This window comes from Nanorana parkeri, unplaced genomic scaffold (genome assembly GCF_000935625.1).
Source record: "Nanorana parkeri isolate BGI_ZX_2015 unplaced genomic scaffold, ASM93562v1 scaffold966, whole genome shotgun sequence".
NCBI lineage: Eukaryota > Metazoa > Chordata > Amphibia > Anura > Dicroglossidae > Nanorana > Nanorana parkeri.
In genome coordinates this window covers 383,829-401,904 of record NW_017307234.1, presented here as the reverse complement: position 1 = coordinate 401,904, position 18,076 = coordinate 383,829, and the positions used below count along the sequence as shown (strand labels likewise).

The 18,076-nt window shown below is 42.3% G+C and overlaps 1 protein-coding gene across 1 annotated transcript in view; it reads left to right on the top strand.

Moving 5' to 3' along the window:
* The window catches only part of FAM172A (family with sequence similarity 172 member A), a 401,693-nt gene that overhangs the window by 16,351 nt on the left and 367,266 nt on the right, over positions 1 to 18,076 (top strand). Inside the window, exons 2-4 of the mRNA XM_018566649.1 lie at positions 7,998 to 8,118; positions 15,818 to 15,919; positions 17,457 to 17,557. Coding sequence (XP_018422151.1) covers positions 8,016 to 8,118; positions 15,818 to 15,919; positions 17,457 to 17,557 — 306 coding nt within the window. The 5' untranslated portion in view covers positions 7,998 to 8,015. The remainder of the gene's footprint in view (positions 1 to 7,997; positions 8,119 to 15,817; positions 15,920 to 17,456; positions 17,558 to 18,076) is intronic.

Below are 18,076 nucleotides of genomic sequence, written 5' to 3'. Positions count from 1 at the left end.
GAAAATGCCTTTCCCCGAGATCTCCTGAGATTACAGATGAGATTTCCCAGCAATGCTCTGCTGATGTAACCTCCAACAAATGCATACACTTTGGCACATTATATCATTTATGCCAAAGTGGACCAGGAAGTAGAATGAAAAACAAGTTTTGTTTAAGGCCTTGTTCACACCAAATGCAGACCAGATCCGGTCAGGTTTCTGCACACGCAGTGTAGTGGGTTGTGCCGCGTTTTGGATGCATTTTTGATGCGTTTAGGGCCGGTTTTGGTTAAAAAAAAATAAGTTTAACATGGACTTTCAGGCACTTGCATGCGTTTTTTGATGCATTTTTGCATTTTAGATGCGTTTTTGATGCGTTCCAGACCAGATCCAGAGCAGGTAAAATAGGGCTTGCCGCATTTTTTTCATCCGGTCTGGATCTGGTCTGGATCCGCACGCTGCGATGTGAACTGGAGGTCAAAATACCATAGGAATACATTGGACGCAGTTTTGATCCGGTCTGCACCTGCTCTGGTCCGGATCTGCTCCGCGCTTGGTGTGAACAAGCCCTAACTAATGAATGTAAGATGATGTGATTTTTAGTGAAAGGGGGGGAAGCACCACTTTAACTCCCCAGTTTAGTGTCACTTTAAGATGCCTCCAAGTATATAGAAGAGCACTTCTGGACCATAAACCAGGGGTTCTGTAATATGCACATTTTAGATGGGTCCTCTTGCCTTTTGTATTTATCCATTGGCCCATTATTGTGATTGGCAGATTCCCTGGCTAATAGAGAGGGGAATACAATCTTTCTATATCCTCAGGAAGTGTGGAATCTCCCAAGAATTGCACGTGATCATCAGGTAGGCCTGCTTCCTGAGCAGCCGCACAGGGTTACATCTACTAAAAGTGATGATTTGCAGCGTGGCTCCTGGGACTTTTTAAAAAAAAGCTATAGTACAATCTCGAATTGCAGTATAATTTTAAATCGGGTATACTAAATATTTTATTACAATTAATATGTAGATCCTTATTTAGGAAGAAATGAACATAGAAATGTTATCTACCGTGTGGACTGTCAGTTTATAGTGTCCATATTTATTTCAAAAGACAATGAAATATTTCACTGTAATCAGACTCCTGATCAGAATTTTTTTTACTTGCTTGCTGTTGTAAATGACAATTCCCGTGTTATTTTGTTTATTAGAAGCTGCTAGAAGTTTACCCATTACACTGCACATTATTTATAGTCTCTGAATAATTCCTGCCTGGCGGGAGAAAAATCTCTCCTATTTGTGCATTTTAGACAGCCTGCCAAATGTCTGAGGCGTCACACTTGAACTACTTTATGTAAACAGCTGACACGTTGCAGGTCATTTCATCCAGCTTAAATAATACTTCACTTGCAGTCAGGATCTTTTCTTATACAGTAAATCACTTATCCCTAAGGACTCACCCTTACGCACAGCATCTTCTATCCTTTTGTCCTGCTCACCCTCTTTCTCTGCATCACTGCCCCCTTTAGGGAGGCATCATTGACAGACAGAGTAAGATACAATAGAGACAGACAGCATGCTGAAAGTAGCAAGCTGGTTGAGATGCAACAAGAAATACAATGACAGTGACACATTGACGTAGTTGCAGACTCAGTGACAGCCAGGCGAACTGATAAAATGACAGACTGTTTACTATATAGTGACAGACCTGCTCAGTCAGTGTAAAAATTACTGATGATGACCATATGTATTTTTAGGGTCTTGTGGGACTTGACAGATTTTCTGCTGCTCTAACACTGAAGTGGCTACTAGTTATTTGTGGCTTGTATCTTCGATTCATGCTATTTTCCGTAGAGTGCGGTGACTGCAAACTAAGCAAATGTCCATTCAATCTCATATTTGAATATAATTCTGTTTACAGCTCTCCGAAACCAGTAATTATTTACTTGTTATCGAAGAGGTCTTATATATAGTTGTACTACAGTATGGGTTCCTAAATAATCAGAGGGGAATTTATCAAAACTGGAGCAGACAAAATCAGGAGCAGCTATGCATGACAGCCAATCAGCTTCTCTTTCATTTTCGAATCTTAACTGAACAAACTGAAGAGAGAAGCTGATTGGTTGCCATGAGCAACCTGCTCCATATTTAGTCTGCTCCAGTTTTGATAAATTCCCCCCTCAGTGTTGGTATGCCGAAATATGTGTAATGACCAATCTGCCATTGCTGTCTTGAGCAGGTGAGCCAAGTCAGGGAAGCCATTGAGACAGCAAATCACATGCTACAGGCTTTTTTATTTTTTTTATTTCTTCAAACACATAAGAAAGAAAACACTTTGGTAAACTTTTGCAGCCAGTTGGCTCAACAGATCTTCCAGATCTGTGGTAAGCATTTTGTCCCTCCATCTGTTTTATGCAATACAACCATGATTTTCTGGATTAATTAAATCTCTCTCACACACGCACACCTGCATATATGTAGCCTTATTTACATTGAATCCTATGGGAAAATTTTATTCTGTTCGCGACGAAAATCGGTTTGCAACCAAGTTTGTAGGGGTCAGAACGGATTAACTTTATTTACATTTAACCTTCATGAGGAAATGTGATTCGGTTCGCGACCAGAATCGTGGAACCAATAAGTTTGTGAACCGAGGTACCACTGTATTTATGTGAAATGAAAATCTATCAGATTACCTCATTTCACTAACAGATTCATGTTTAATTAGTTTAGTGGTTAACTAACAGCTAGTGGTTAGCCATTCATCTTTCCCATTCTGAATCAGGGTGACATTTTAGATTTCTACTCATTAAAGTAAAACTCCTTGGACAAGGTTTTGGCAGTTTAGATATTTACATTATCTTAACAAATGCTAAATATGCTTTAAAGCCCCTCTCTGTATTGACAGGATTGTGGAATAATGCATCCTTAAATTATACAGCGGAAAGTACATTTGGCTTTATTTTGAGCAGTGCAGTGCATCCTGATCTTCCCTCCAAACAGTAACTTGGCAACTTACCAGTTTTCTCTATTATAAGCACAAAGCAGGTGTACAGGAAGAGCTGGAGAGCAGAGTGCAGACACTCATCCTAAATAACCTCACTGCTTAAATTGTGAACTTTTGAGGATGAATCACTCAATAGTGTCTTCAGCTACAGAGGTCAGTGAGGGCGTGTTTTAAAGTTTATTTACAGCTTAAGAATATGTAAATATTTGAATGTGCATAGGCTACCCTTAGTGCTACATTTATTGTAAATATGTCAGATGTTTGGAAATGATTTCCATGAAGATGGAAATGCCTGGTATTATAGAATTACAGAGATAATATACTTTAATAACGAGCAGTATATTCATAAAAAGGTCTACCTTTATCAGAATTTGGTTTACAAAGTTAAGATTTGATACTTAATTTGCAAGCATGTTGTCAAGCTTAAGTCATTATTCAGCATTGCTTAGGCAATGGCGGACAGCGGTCCAAACACGGACTGAGTAGCCGTTCTATCTGGACCGCAATTGCAGACCTGTGCAGGGTTATAGCTGGCTAGTAGCCAGCCATAACTCGGCGCAAGTCTCACTCCTCCTCAGTCATTGGTTGTTAGGACCATGGCATTCCTAACAACCACTGACATCAGCTGTGTTCCCTGCCCAACATTTAAGGGAGGATGGAAGAGCATCGTCTTCCGTCCTTTCCTGCAGTCTGCAGCCTGCCCCGCCTCACGGCTCCTCCTGTATCGCTGTTGCTTCTCTACTATATGAACATAAATATATGCATGGCCTGTTTCATTTGAAAGCTGCTTGCCTCTGCGCACAACTGAACCTTACAATCCACTTCAGTATTGTGCTGAGTGAAACCGGATCCAACTCTGAATTCCTGCAAGAAAACAATGCTAGTATACCACTCAACAGCATTTTAGATTTCCAAATATGTTATCTATTTATTTGTAAGATAGCGTAACAGAAATGAAGTCTTTACATCTTTCAGAAGTAAATGGCATCCTTTTCAGGAGAGGGTCACTTGTACAGAATTGTATATACCTACTAAAAGTAGAGTCACTATACCTAACTTTCTGGTGGCCCAAATGCTACAATGCCACCTGGTTGCTGCCCGCTTACACCTGATGGGGACACCTAATGTGAGGGGGCACTCTGATTGGGGACACCTAATGTGAATGGGTGCTCTGATGGGGACACTTAATGTGAGTGGGTACTCTGATGGGGACACATAATGTGAGTGGGTACTCTGATGGGGACACCTAATGTGAGGGGGCACTCTGATGGGGACACTTAATGTGAGGGGGCACTCTGATGCACTATGTCTGGGAACACATACCAGCAGCTGTGCATTGCAGTGCTGCTGCTTGTGTAAATGCAGCCTAAATGGCGGACCGTGATCCAGACACGGACTGAAGGACTGGTCTGTCCAGACTACCATACGGACTTGGGTTCAATTAAAATTTTGCTCACCAGACCTTGAATTTTAATTCACTACCCCTGGTGGAGGCTGAAGTGTTCCTACGTAATGGGTATGCCTTTGTGCTTTGGGGAAAATGTTTTGTAACTTGCTAAGGTTTTTTAGACTTGTAGGTGTAATAATTATATCACTAGGTATTTTTTTATTTTATCTAACTCTCGTTCTCATCTTTGTGATTTCATGTGTGCTGCATCACTATCTGTCCTATAAGCTTCAAAATTAAAGTGTGCATTTAAAGAGTCACTCTACACTAAATCAATATCAATATCAATCAATATATACTAGGGATACACCGATGTTTTTCGGTATCGAGTACCGATATCTACTTTATCAGTACTCGCCGATATTGAGTACCAATATCGGCATCCCGGTAGCGGTGGCCTGGCTTCCTGGCCAATCAGGAAGTCATGAGCCGCCGCTCGGCTTCCTGATTACCTGGGAAGCCGGCTTCATGGTCCCTGTCGAGACTGTAAGGCAGCCTGGCTTCCTGACCTCAGGAAGCCGGGCGGCATGTCATGACCAAAAGTTCCGGTATAGGGGTAAGTATCTGAGCATTTGGGCCAGTAAGAGTACTGGCCCAAATGCTCAGAATTGGTACCAGTATAAGGATCTCATGTCTGCCTATCTGCCATGACCGTAGCTAGGGGTGCACTTTAATATTCAATTAATTTGCATTACTTTGAATGCACCAGCAACATTGAGATTCCATGTGCTTCAAGCTACGAAAGTCAAAACCAATAAGAGGCATTTTTTTGGCAATCAGCGAGAGCGAGAGAGAGAGAGTGAGCGATTCAGTGGTAAATTCACTATACCAAGCCCCTTTTTAAAAAGTGATAAAGAATTGTAAACATCACTATTATTATTTTCATAAATCAGGTTCCTTCTTTCCATAATGTCCCACGTGCTTATGAAGGACAAAAGTTTATATATGTTTCTTAATATGTGCACACCTTCTTTTGGCTGATTTGAGGATTATTCAGTTGACATATGCTCCTTTTCAAGCATGAAATGTGAAATTTCTGATGATTGCAGCTGAACACTTCAGTGATAATATATCCCACAAATGGTGCTTGAAAGTTAACCGCACAAATCCTTCTGATTTGATAGAAGTCTTGTCCATTTAGCCTCTATAATTTGGAATTGATGTCCCATCTGTAAACCATATATTTTAATATTTTCTCCCTTAGGGATACTTGGCACTGAAATCTAGTTCTTGATCAGCTGTTTGTTCTGATTTTCTATGCAAATATAAATGTCTATATTTATGCAGAATTCAAAGAAATTGAAAGGTTGGATTAATTGTATGTTTGCAAATATATGAAAAGGGAGGGGGAAAACTATTAACAAAGATATATAAAAATTGCATACAATTGCTTTAAAAAAAAGAATCCTAATTGCATAATGTTTCTTCTTCTCATTCACTTGGACACCATACTGCTCACAAATACATCTAGTAGACTTTTATTTATGTATTTATTTACTTTAGGAGTACATATGTTATTGTGGTGATGTGAATTATTATTATTATTATTCCTTGTTTCTTTGCATGTTTTGTAATGAAACCTGCATGAGGGCAGCAATATTTACGGACTACAACTATAGCCCATTCTGTCTGCTTAGTAGGGCTGCTTTACTGTTCCTCTGTCAGTGGAAGATTGTGTTAATCGGCCTGGGCTGATTGAAAACAGTAGACCACCTATATTTTATCTCGGCAGCATTAAGAATACAGAATATGGCAAAACAAGCATTCATTTTGCTCATCCAGACCTTCCAAGGGCATTAACTCACATGTATTAATATGTTTTTATGTGTTTTACATTCAGGTAGCACATTTGTTTCTGACACTGTGCACCATAACACACAGCAGTGCATTATTGTGTGTTATGGTGTGCTGCAAAAAAAGTGTGTCTTACTGCACTCCTTACCGGATCTCCATTCTGAGCCTGATGACGGGGACCCTACAGGGCCCCGGAAGTACTTGCATTTTGAATGACTGTTGTCAATTAAAGTTTTTGATTCTACTTTTGGAGTGCTGGTGACATCTTTTGGGATTATTATGGTGTGCTGCGACCCAGGTGCCTCAGATGTACGTCCTTTAGTGCCATGGGGGTGCCATTCAAAATCACTAGCACTGTAACGCACTATTATGTGCATGGTACGTTGCGGTCATTCATAGTTTTGAAGCCGGCCTTAAAACATTTAAAAGCCACTAAAATACATTATAGTAATATAACGAACAAGGATACATGTAGTATATTGTTCTTTTAATCTTGATCACACACTATCGCAGTGTATTAATGCTCCGGCTGTGGTATGTCCCTTGGCATGTTCACGTCTAATACACTGTATAAGATTTGATGACTTCACATCTCTTTGCCCGGAGAAAAGGCTGCAGGGACTGGTCTATCAGCCAGGCGGGATCGGGTGAGTATATCTTATTTTTTTCCGCTCCAAAGACAAAACGAGCAGTTAACCCTTGCAGTCCGGGGGTAGCCCTACTATAAGGGTTAATGTTTTAAAGGAGAACAATGGGGTCAGTGTTTTTCCCCATAGTTCTCCTTAGGGTAACGGGAGGACACAAACTAGCGTCCTCCCGTTACCCTAAGCTCAGTATACCGCGAGCTAGAGCTCGCGGTATACTGAGATGCCGCAGCCAGAGCGGATCCCGACTTACTGCAAGACAACGGGATCCGCCCAGCTGCGTGAGTGACAGCTGGCCCTGCCTATCTAGAGGCAGAGCCAGCTGTACCCGCCCCCTCCCCTGTCCGTTCCGCCAGTCAGCGCTGGCAGATCAGAGCGGGGAGAGGGGAATCCAGCCCCTCCCCCTGTCACGGCAGAGAGCCGTGACAGGATCGAGAGGTGAGCGAACCCGGTATGTGTTCGCTCACCTCCCGATCTACTGAGCCGACCTGTGACAGTCTCATTGTCACAGGTCGGCTAGAACTATGAGGTGAATGAAAAGTACTCACCTCATAGTTCTCCTTTAACATTCCTGGAGTTCAGTTTTAACATGCATTGCTCTTTATCCCTTTGTTAGAACAAACCGTGTTCAAATCTAGTTTACAACTGATAATGAAATCTGCCAGCACAATACAGACTGAGTTATTTAGAGTAAATATAACATCCCACAGCATTTCATACAGGGAAGATCGGTAAGAATACTAGGCAAGTATAAAACACTTATAAGTGTAAGCAGGAGTTTTTAAATTTTTTAAGTTATTCTGGAGCAAACCATCTTAAGCAGCTGTGCAGTGCAACCAATCAGATTCTGTCTCATTTTCAAATTGTACCTGAGCAAACTGAAGAGAGAAGCTGTTTGGTTGCCATGGGCAACTGCTCCAGTTTTGATAAATACTCCCCAATATGTTTGGTCTTTAACGCAGTGAGAGGCTTTTACTCCTTCAGTACTTAATTTTAAATGATAGAATTTCATGTTTCTTTTTTTGCCACTCTTGGTGTGTACAGTTTACTTTATGTACAATAACATGTTATAGAACAATGGAAACAGTCTGTTTATTTTTTTTTCTTCCTGTTTTTGTTTAAATTTGTAGGTGTCTAGAAGAAGATTGATGTCCATTTTTCCCTTTCTACTGGTTGTCTTGTTTGGATTCAGTATGGCACAGCTACACGTAGGAGTTCCGGATGAAAAAGAAAAGACAACAGCCTTAAAAGGTAGATTGGGCAAGGAGCAGGGTGATATTGCCATGGTTGGTCTGGAAACCTAACCATGAAAACCAAAGTAACAGAATCGCATCAATTTTAGCCCACCCTTTGCTCCCCCACCTCTGTTTTGCTGCCTGTAGTGTAGAGCACTCCTCGCAAAAGTGTTCTTTACCCCTGCTGTGGGGCTACCCCCATACTGCAAGGGTTAAGTGTTCACTTTTGTCTAGGTGCTAAAAAACAAAAAAAGTTATACTCCCCCCGATCCTCGGAGATGGCTTATTAGACTGGTCCCTGGAGCCTCTTTTCCCCCCTCCACTACAGCGGTTTAAGGATCATTGAGTCATCATGTACTATACACAGTCTAACGGACGTGAGGGTGCCAAGGGATATACCTCCTGAACACTTTTGCCTGGAGTTCTGCTTTACATGAACTTTATGCAATGCATGAAGACAGCAGGGCCCCAGCTAGTTGACAAAGATCACCTCTCCTTATTCCTAATCATTACCATCTTTAGTTAAGTGCACCGAGATGTTGAAATGTTATGGAAATTACTGAATATGTCTTATAGATTCCAGGTATGAAAGGCAACAATTGCATCTTATTATGGATGCTGTATTTGTATTCATTCAGAGGAAAGTCTTCCATTGTGGTGGGATTAGAATTAATTTAACCTGAGAATGTGTTTTCCTCGTTATCAGTTTAGTGATAGTCTAGTACTGATCTTTGGCCAACTACAAACTCCAAAATGCAGTTTAATATGGACCAGAGATGCACCCTAACCTATGATTGACAGCTTGTCTGTAACACACAGCCATGAGTTTGTTTTGCAGTTTTGATAATAGATGCTGTAACCCACAGTCTTATTGCAATGTCAGTTGTTCTGTGGCCTGGAAATGTGTATAACTACTAGGGATGCACCGATACCGATACAAGCATCGGTATCGGCGGCGATACCGAGTATTTGCATGAGTACTCGTACTCGTGCAAATACTCCAATACAGTACCTGTGCCGCGTCCGCCATCTTCAGGGACCCGAATCCGCGGCACACAGGACCTCCATCGCGTCTTCAATGAAGCAAGATGGCCGCGACCTCCTCTGTCATCTGCTCCATTCTGACCTCTTCTGCTGACTGGTGAGGAAGCCTGTCAATCATCCAATCGGCCAATCAGCGGGAGAAGAGGTCAGAATAGAGCAGATGTCACAGCCTAGTCATCTGCTCCATTGATGACTAGGCTGTGACACGGAGTGGCTGAAGCAGACGGAGACGGAGAAGACGACACAGCAGGTTAGTACTGACACCCCTAATAGGCTGGGCACAAAAATGCTGTTTACCGGCATATATTATTTAAAAAAAAGAAAATAACTATGTAGTTATTGCTAACTAAGGCTTGTATCCCCCTAGTGGTCAAAATAGATGAGCACATGTCCAGACTGCAGACCAGAACACAGTGTGTCACAGCTATATCCAATTCTGCATACCTGGCTTTATATTATAAGAAAATGTAATAATAATATAAAGCCAGTTATACAGAATTGGCTGTAGCTGTGCCACACTGTGTTCTGGTCTGCAGTCTGGACATGTGCTCATCTATTTTGACCACTAGGGGGATACAAGCCTTAGTTAGCAATGGCATGATAAATATTAATTTCATTATTCAATGTCTTTTTTAAAATATTATAAATGTTATAATATTTAAAAAAAGACATTGAATAATGAAATTAATATTTATCATGCCATTGCTAACTAAGGCATGTATCCCCCTAGTGGGGAAAATAGATTATCACATGTCCAGACTCCAGAACAGTGTATTGTATAGTGTGGAACAGCTGTATCCAATTCTGCATACCTGGCTTTATATTATACAGTTCTTATAATATAAAGCCAGGTATGCAGAATTGGATATAGCTGTGCCTCTAGGTAGGCAGAGCCAGCTGTCACTCACGCAGCTGTGAGGATCCAGACATAATTGTCGGGATCCACTTTAGCTGTGGCGCCTCAGTATACCACGAGCTATAGCTTGCGGTATACTGAGCTTAGGGTGACGGGAGGACGCTAGTTTGTGTCCTCCCGTGACCCTAAGGAGAACTATGGGGAAAAGCCTTAACCCCATAGTTCTCCTTTTAAGAAAAAAGGAAACTGTGCCTTGCGTTGTCATAATGTAAGGCACCATTGCTCACCGCTGACACCCAGTAGACACTAGCTGTAGGTAGCGCAAACAAGTCCTAAATTGTTCATTCTCAAAGATTGCAGCGAACACTCTAAGTGGGAAACTTTGAAAAAGTTAATTCCTCCACAAGTAAATATAGATAGAGAGCTAAATGAGGGTTTTTATGTGCTTTTACTGCCTGTTCAGAATATGATAATTTAACATGCATGATCTGGGCACAATAAAATCATCAGTCTAATGCATTTAAGTACTGGGTCATTCAAATTGGTCTTAACATCCGGGCAGCTGTACACGGAAATCTATGAATTGTGTCTTATGACAGGAGTCTTTTGAACAATAGTGATAACTGACTCCTAAGGCCCCGTTCACACCGGGGTGGTCCACATGTGACCCCGCGGCTCAGAGGGATCCGAACCGCCCCCCGCCTGAACTGCTTCCTGCACTATTTTTGTCGTGCTGATCAGTACGGTTTCCATACAGCTTTCATTGGAACTGTGCTTTTGGGCCTTTTTAATTGTGTTTCAGAGCTGAAATGCAGTTAAAAACTCCCAATATCTCCCTTTTTAAATCAGGGTGGTAAACGCTCTGATCCGCAACTGCCCTGGTGTGAATGGGCTCTAAAACTGGCAAATGAAATGTCACCTGACTTTTTCATGTCTTACAGTCCTGATTGCCCTGCCTACTCCCATTAAGCCTCTCCCTTTGTTGCTAGTGCAGGGTGCTTTGAAAATTCAGGAGTACCTGTACTGCTGTTCCTGGAAGATCGACTGTTCATACACAACCCCAGATTGTATTTATTTTTGTTTATAAAGAACTGAAACGCACAAAACAAAATTGACAAGCAAATTAAAACCAGCAGATAATCAGCAGTTATTGTGCTGGTGGCTGAAAAGCAGCCTAGGTGCCACCTTTTCATAAGATGGAGCTTGGACACCCAAAGGGCACTATGGTAATGTTGATAATAGGCCCAATCGGTTATACCGTAGTTATGCCCTGAGTATGACCTTTTGGTTGCTGTGCCCTATGAACAGAGAGGGGATACGGCAGTGTCTCATTTTAGCTTGTGTTAATCTATAGAATAGGTGAGGAAGAGGGCACAACCACCTGTTGGAATGACTGCAGGTTAATTACTGGACTACATTTGAAAGAGAATGTGTCCGTATAGTTTTGTAACGTATTTAAACTGCCCGTGGCTTACAAAATATTTTCCATTATGCCCCTTAATCTTCGGTGCTGTATAACTCCCCCATAACCACCCTCATTTCAGGAACATACATAGCTCCATAATACAAGGTAATGCCTGCTTTGACGAGACATGGGAAATCTCCACACAAATATTCTATGGAAATGATTTCTCATTTAGCTTCTGCTATGCATTTAATTACAGAAGACTGAGAAAATGTGCAGTGCTGTGATAGAAGTCAATCAGATGAACCTGGGGGAACTAATCTGCTCATGGTATACTTATTATTGCAGCCATTGTTAAGTATAAGTAGGATTTAGTCAGTTCACTGGGTCAAGTGCAGATTTCTGTACCGTGTTCTGATGTAGTTTTCTCATCCTAATCAGTACAAATATGGTGTAATCTTGTTTCTCTTTTAATGAGTCATTGGCCTTTTCTGAACCGAAACCATTGGAAAGGACTCGAGAGCTTTATCTTCACCTCGAAGTGTGTTACCGCTGTTGAACAAATAACATACTTTGTGCATTTTAAAGCAGATGTTTCTGAACATATTCAGTGTTATGCAGCCTTTCTTAATTTCAAACTTAAAGTGCTAATGAGACCCCTGCCCTGTACTGGACGTCTATACTTTAAAGTAGTATTACACTTTAAAACTTTTTTTTTTCCAATACTGAATCCATAGCAAACAACTATACGGTACATTACCCAGCAAAGTATTTCTTTAAATGTATGTCCAAGCACTTACAATTTACATGTTTCCGAACAGTTGGCAACGACTCTCTCAGCTCCACTTCCCTGAACTTCCTCTTGACTACAAAATCATAACAGACACCTCAGTCTCCAGCAGCTGCCTATCTACTAGCATAGAAAAAGGTGGAGGGGGGGAGCAAAAAGTAGGGGAGTGCCTGGCTCTGCTGTGCCGGTGTCTTTGTGAAGACACACACAGTTTACTAGCACACACAAGAGTGGCTCTATAGGACCCTGCAAGGGAAAGGAGCCATACTAAAACAGGATATCGGGGCCAGTGCTCAGGAAACCAGCTGATTCTACAGGAAACTGAAACATTTAAACATCAACGAGCAACATACATCGTAAGTAACATGATCAACATTTCAAATAGCATAAAAGACTTTTGACTTTCATATCACTTTTAAGTGACAGATTGATTCCCATTTGTTTAGCATGTTAGTAATGAATCAATACTGCAAAGTTTAAAATGCACAGCCAGTGTTTTTTTTTTTTTTGCACAGGCAAAATGACTTGTCCCTCATGACAATCTATTTGTCCCAATGCAAAAAAATAGTTTTCCAAAGAAGTGCTTCTTTATTGTTTGCAACTTGTGAGAAAAAGTCAAAATCCATAGCGCAAGCAGTACTGGGTATGAATAGGACACCTGTACTGGAGGTGTACTGGAGACTTGAGCGGGTAATTACATTTTCCCAAATTGCTTGATAAAGCGAACTTACCCTTTTAATACGTGTGAGAGCGCTGTTGCCCGGTTACCACAATATGGTACACAGTGGAATGGGGGCATCACACGCACAATGCCCATTTACATGCAGATGGCAGGTGAGGAGCGGGTTGGTTTTATTTTTTTAACTTTTTTTATCACTTTTATTTTATAATTTTTAACTTTTTTTATTTTGTTATTTTTTTTATCACTTTTTTCTTTTTTTTTCCACTTAACTTTATCGCTATCACAAAGGGGCTAACGAGCAACTTTTGTGATCATGTTTGGCGCTGACAGGTTCTCATTTATGGTGCCTGCCCGCCAATACAAAAGATCGATCACAACATGGTGCTAAATCTTCAGTACTGCCCCACATGGGACAGCTAAGACCAGAGGCACTGTGAGTACAGCGCTCTTTTCTCACTGCCCCCACTCTCCATCCTGAAGCCATTTTCCGGGGGCCCCGAAAACCATGGGAGTTAGGGTTGGTGCGTGAGGTGGACCTTGGGGGTGGGTGTTGGCAGGGTAGTGACGAGCAGGCTGCTATACAATCTGGTGCAGCTATACAGCCAAAGTAACGGTTGCTTCTCCACTCTACATTTAGCACTGCTTGCTGGAAGCGGGGCTTAATGTAGGAAAAAAACCAAACAAAACACCTGCCTGGTGTCCAGAACTGCATCTCCCGAGCATCAGGTGATGGGAATTCCACACCCCTGGATTAAAACTCCTGGCAGGTTTTTGTTTGTGTTCAAGATAGGAAGGTTTAGCTTTTCTATTTGTCCTGGCATTTATGGTCAAGGTGAAGCGAAAATCTTCCGTGCGGACACCTGTTCTGGTGACAGATGACAATCACTTTCTTTCTCTTTTTTTTTGTTGTGTCTCTGGGACAGGAAGTAAAGGGCAATTTCCCCAGTGGGACAAAGATTGTAAAAAAAGGGTTCTTGGCCAATACCTACTCTATCCAAGCAAATAAAGTTAGTCCATTGAGGGACACAAAAACATTATATTACCATGAGTTACATAGGGACACTCTTATAATAGACACTAGTGCAATTAACCCGCAGACTGAACGACAAAAATTGATGTGATTCCTCCAACACAAACAGCGTGTCAATCAAAGAATCGCCACTGTTTGCATTGTATTCTGACATGTGCCGCCGCCACTTCTCAGAATACCCGATCAGAGCGGGCAGCTCATTGGCTGCCGGCTCTGGTCGTCCGAAAATTTTCCACACTGTGATCAGCTGATCAAGAATTGCTGGCTCAAAGGGAGCCGACAGCCCCACACAAGGTGCGAATTTCGTCCGGTACATGAAAAAATGACCGAAATTCACCCAGTGTATGAGCACCTTTAGACTATAGGACTGTCTTAGGGTATATAACCCCTCCCACAGCTGCTACTCTCCAGTTTAGACTGGCGTTTTTTTAAGGTATCGTGTTTCCAGAGGGTTTCTGACAGGAATCTTTGGTTTCCACTTCTGCCCTTCAAGGGAGACCTGTCAAACAATTGTCCAGGCATATGCCTTGAAGGGTAAGGCATTTTAGCTCACTCCACTAGAGCGTTGAGCACCTCCTAGTTTTTTATTTTTTCGGGATCAGGTCTCTATGTTTTGTCTGTATGGCTGCAACCTGGTCCTTGGTATGGATATGAGTTGTCTTTGCGTTACATTGCTAGAACAGAGATATTTGAGTGATGTGTGGGATCCGGTTATAACATGGGTGCAAAAATTGAAAAAAGGGCCTCAGTCATGAAGGGGTTAATCCTGGAATGTGGGTTTAGTAAGGAAGTGGCAGAATTGAAAATAAGAACTCCAGGGTTTCTGCAGTATGTTCACTTAGCACAGTTCTATCGTGGAATTTGCCTGGTAGAAAGAAAGTCTGTGCTATTAGTCCTGTGATGGATAGGCCGGGACTGAGGTAACTGATGTGAGCGATATGGAGGGAATGCTGAATTGTCCCAAATTGGAGTCCCTGGACAGGATTGTATGGACAAGGTACATTTTTCCTGCAAATTAATGCAAAAGTCTTCAGAGCCAATCATAGGGTGGTGGTCTTGTAAGTGTAGTAGAGTCCTGGAGTAAGCAGTTGTTTAAGGCCTATCCTGACCTTCTGGGGGGCCATATTTTGGGGTCATAACTTGGTTAAGACTAATTTGAGGGGTTTTGTCATGCCAGACTTTGTGGAGTGTGATGAAGAACCTATCTAAGTAGAGCATTCTTGGGAGGATATTCATTTTCCGGACGACTGCTCCTCCGAAGTGTGTGTGTGTGTGTGTGTGTGTTGAAGTTTATTACAGTGTTGAAGATCTGCCTTGAGTTTTTGAAGCAGGAATAGGAACTTAAGACAGTACAGGTCAGTCAAGTTAACTGGCAGTTGTATTGCTAAACATGTAAGGGATGCCTGCTTCCAAGTAAAGGGGAAGTTTTGTTGCCATTGCATGACCATCACAGAAGGAAGAGTCAGCTTAAGGGTGTATGTCTGAATAGATTTATTTTTAGATACAAAATAATGCTTCAAAGTACTGAAGCATGAGACAGCCTGGCAACCAGCATTTTTACAACAGGCTAATGATGGCACAATCTTTATTCTTCCCAGCATATTTGTTTCTATAAGTTACTTTTACATGATGGCAAATGGAAAAAGAAATGTGTGATTACCCTTGGGCATGAGCAGAACATGAAACTGTTGTGGTGATATCTTTCCTACAAGGTTTTAAGGAAATAGAAGAATGTATACTATGTAAATAATGTTGAGGCAGCCAGAAATGGAGCTTAGGTTCTCTCTAGCAATGCTGTTCTGTTCTGTTTTTTTTTCTTTTCATTGGATTAAGTTTTTTTTTGTTAAGCTGTCAATTTGAAGGAAAACATTCAGTTGTAACTAATGTATAATGTGCATTTCCATTTAGATCTTCTCTCCAGAATAGATTTGGATGAACTGATGAAAAAAGACGAGCCACCTCTTGAATTTCCAGACACGCTGGAAGGCTTTGAATATGCTTTCAATGAAAGTAAGCTTTATTTGTATGGAACTCCCTCAGTGTTTTAACAGAAAACTACTAATCTGTATAAGGAGGACATGTGAAAAGAATTCTGACCATTACTGTATGAGCAAGTTTTCCACAGCTCTAGAGCTGTCATGGGTGTATTGTGTCCAGCTAGCCAGTGGGTATACATGGGCTGACCAATGCTGATAATTGTTCCATAAAACAGGACAAATTAAACTGACGCTAAACTCAGGAGGTAAAGGAGAACTATGAGGTGAGTGATTTCCACTCATCCTCATAGCTAAAGCCGACTTGTGACAACGAGTGAGCAGAAACATCCTGCCGATCCGCTCACTTCCCGATCGTCTCTCTGCAGTGAGCGGTGACTGTCGGGTGATTCCCCCCTCCGCTCTCCGATCGTCCAGCGCTGAGTGGAGGAATGAATGGGGAAGGGGGCGGGCACAGCTGGCTCTGCCTCTAGATAGGCAGTGCCAGCTGTCACTGACAGAGCTGGGTGGATCTCAACAGGATTGTCAGGCTGCAGCACTCTCAGTATATAGCGGGCAATAGCCCGCTATATACTGAGCTTTGGGTCACGGGAGGAGGTTAGTATATGTCCTCCCGTGACCCTAAAGAGAACTATGAAAACACTTGTTCTCTTTTGAATCTAAAAAATGCATTCAAATACCTTTAACTATTAACAAAAATGTATCTTACTTGTGCATCACTCAGCTGTAGATCCTTAAATCCTCTCAGAATTCATGCTGACACTGTCCTTCCTTCTGGAGGGTGGCTACTTTTGTTCCACATGGTCCCTGTGTGTGTTGTAAAGTAGCCACCACTCCAATCTTGCTCCCGTGATGGATTACAATCTCAACACAAAAAAACAATTGGGCGGAGCTAGCAGTGACAGCTAGCTCCACCCAACTGTTTCCTATTGGCCGGCACCTGCTGGAGTCTTCTAGCAGGTCTCGGCCAATGAATACCTGGGGGGAGCCAGCCGTGGCGTCACGGCTGGCTCCGCCCAGTTGTTTAATGACCGATCCGCATCCCCAGGTTATTTGGGGACGCTGATCTGTCAATACAACTGGGCGAAGCCCACTGTGAGAGCACAGCTGGCTCCGCCCAGCTTTTATTTGCGGGGCTTACGGCCAACTCTTTCGGCAGGCCATTTGCCCCGCTTCGGCTGTCACTTCAGCTCAGTAGAGCCAAAGCATGTGCCTTTGGCTCGACTGGGCTGCATGGCCGAGCCGTTCGACCGCCTTTGGCTGATGTACGGACTATAGTGAATAGCCCATACAGCAGCCCTTCGGTTTGACAGAGAAGCTACGGCTGGATCCTTAGGCTTCTTTGTGAATAACCCTCTTAAAGTCACTTGAAATATATGTTCACAAACTGTAACCCGTAAAATTGATTTAATACTTTGTTTATTCTCTATAGTTTTCTCAACTATAGAATATATAGAAGTGTAGAACACTTTTGACTGAAGTATGCACTGAACTATGTTTATGTTGTCATATGGATTTTTTCTAAATGAAGCATTCCTTATGTTTTCTTATAGATGGACAGCTTAGACATATAAAAACTGGAGAACCATTTGTCTTCAACTATCGGGAAGATTTGCATAGGTGGAATCAAAAGCGATATGAAGCTCTAGGAGAGGCAAGTATTTGTTGCTGTCTATTAAATTTTCAATTGCTGCAAGTTATACTTTTCTCCTCTGTATTATATTTATCAGGGATGCACCGATATATCGTCCGCCGAAACATATTGGCCGAAAATGGCACTTTCCTACCGATACATCGGCGCATCCGTGATTTCTTTCCTCCCCGCTGGGCGCTGCTCTGTGTCCCAGCAGGAAGGAGAGAACGTAACAGCCGGCCAAGCGCTGCGTGAGGAGAGCGCTGTGAGCGGCCGCTGTCTCTCCTCCCACACCGCTCGACAGCCTATCACAGTGCGGCAGATCGGTGTGGGGGCGGAGACAGCGCTGTCACAGGAGGCTGGGCTCTCCTCTTGCACCGCTCGCTTAGCCTCCTGTGACGGTGTGTGTCAGAGGAGAGCAGGCTACATACACTCGGCACACTCGGCAATCAATGATCGCTGAGTATATTGTACATAATTGAGGATATGGTATGGTTACTATATCCTCCATTATGAATGAATGGGAGTGATCTATATCCA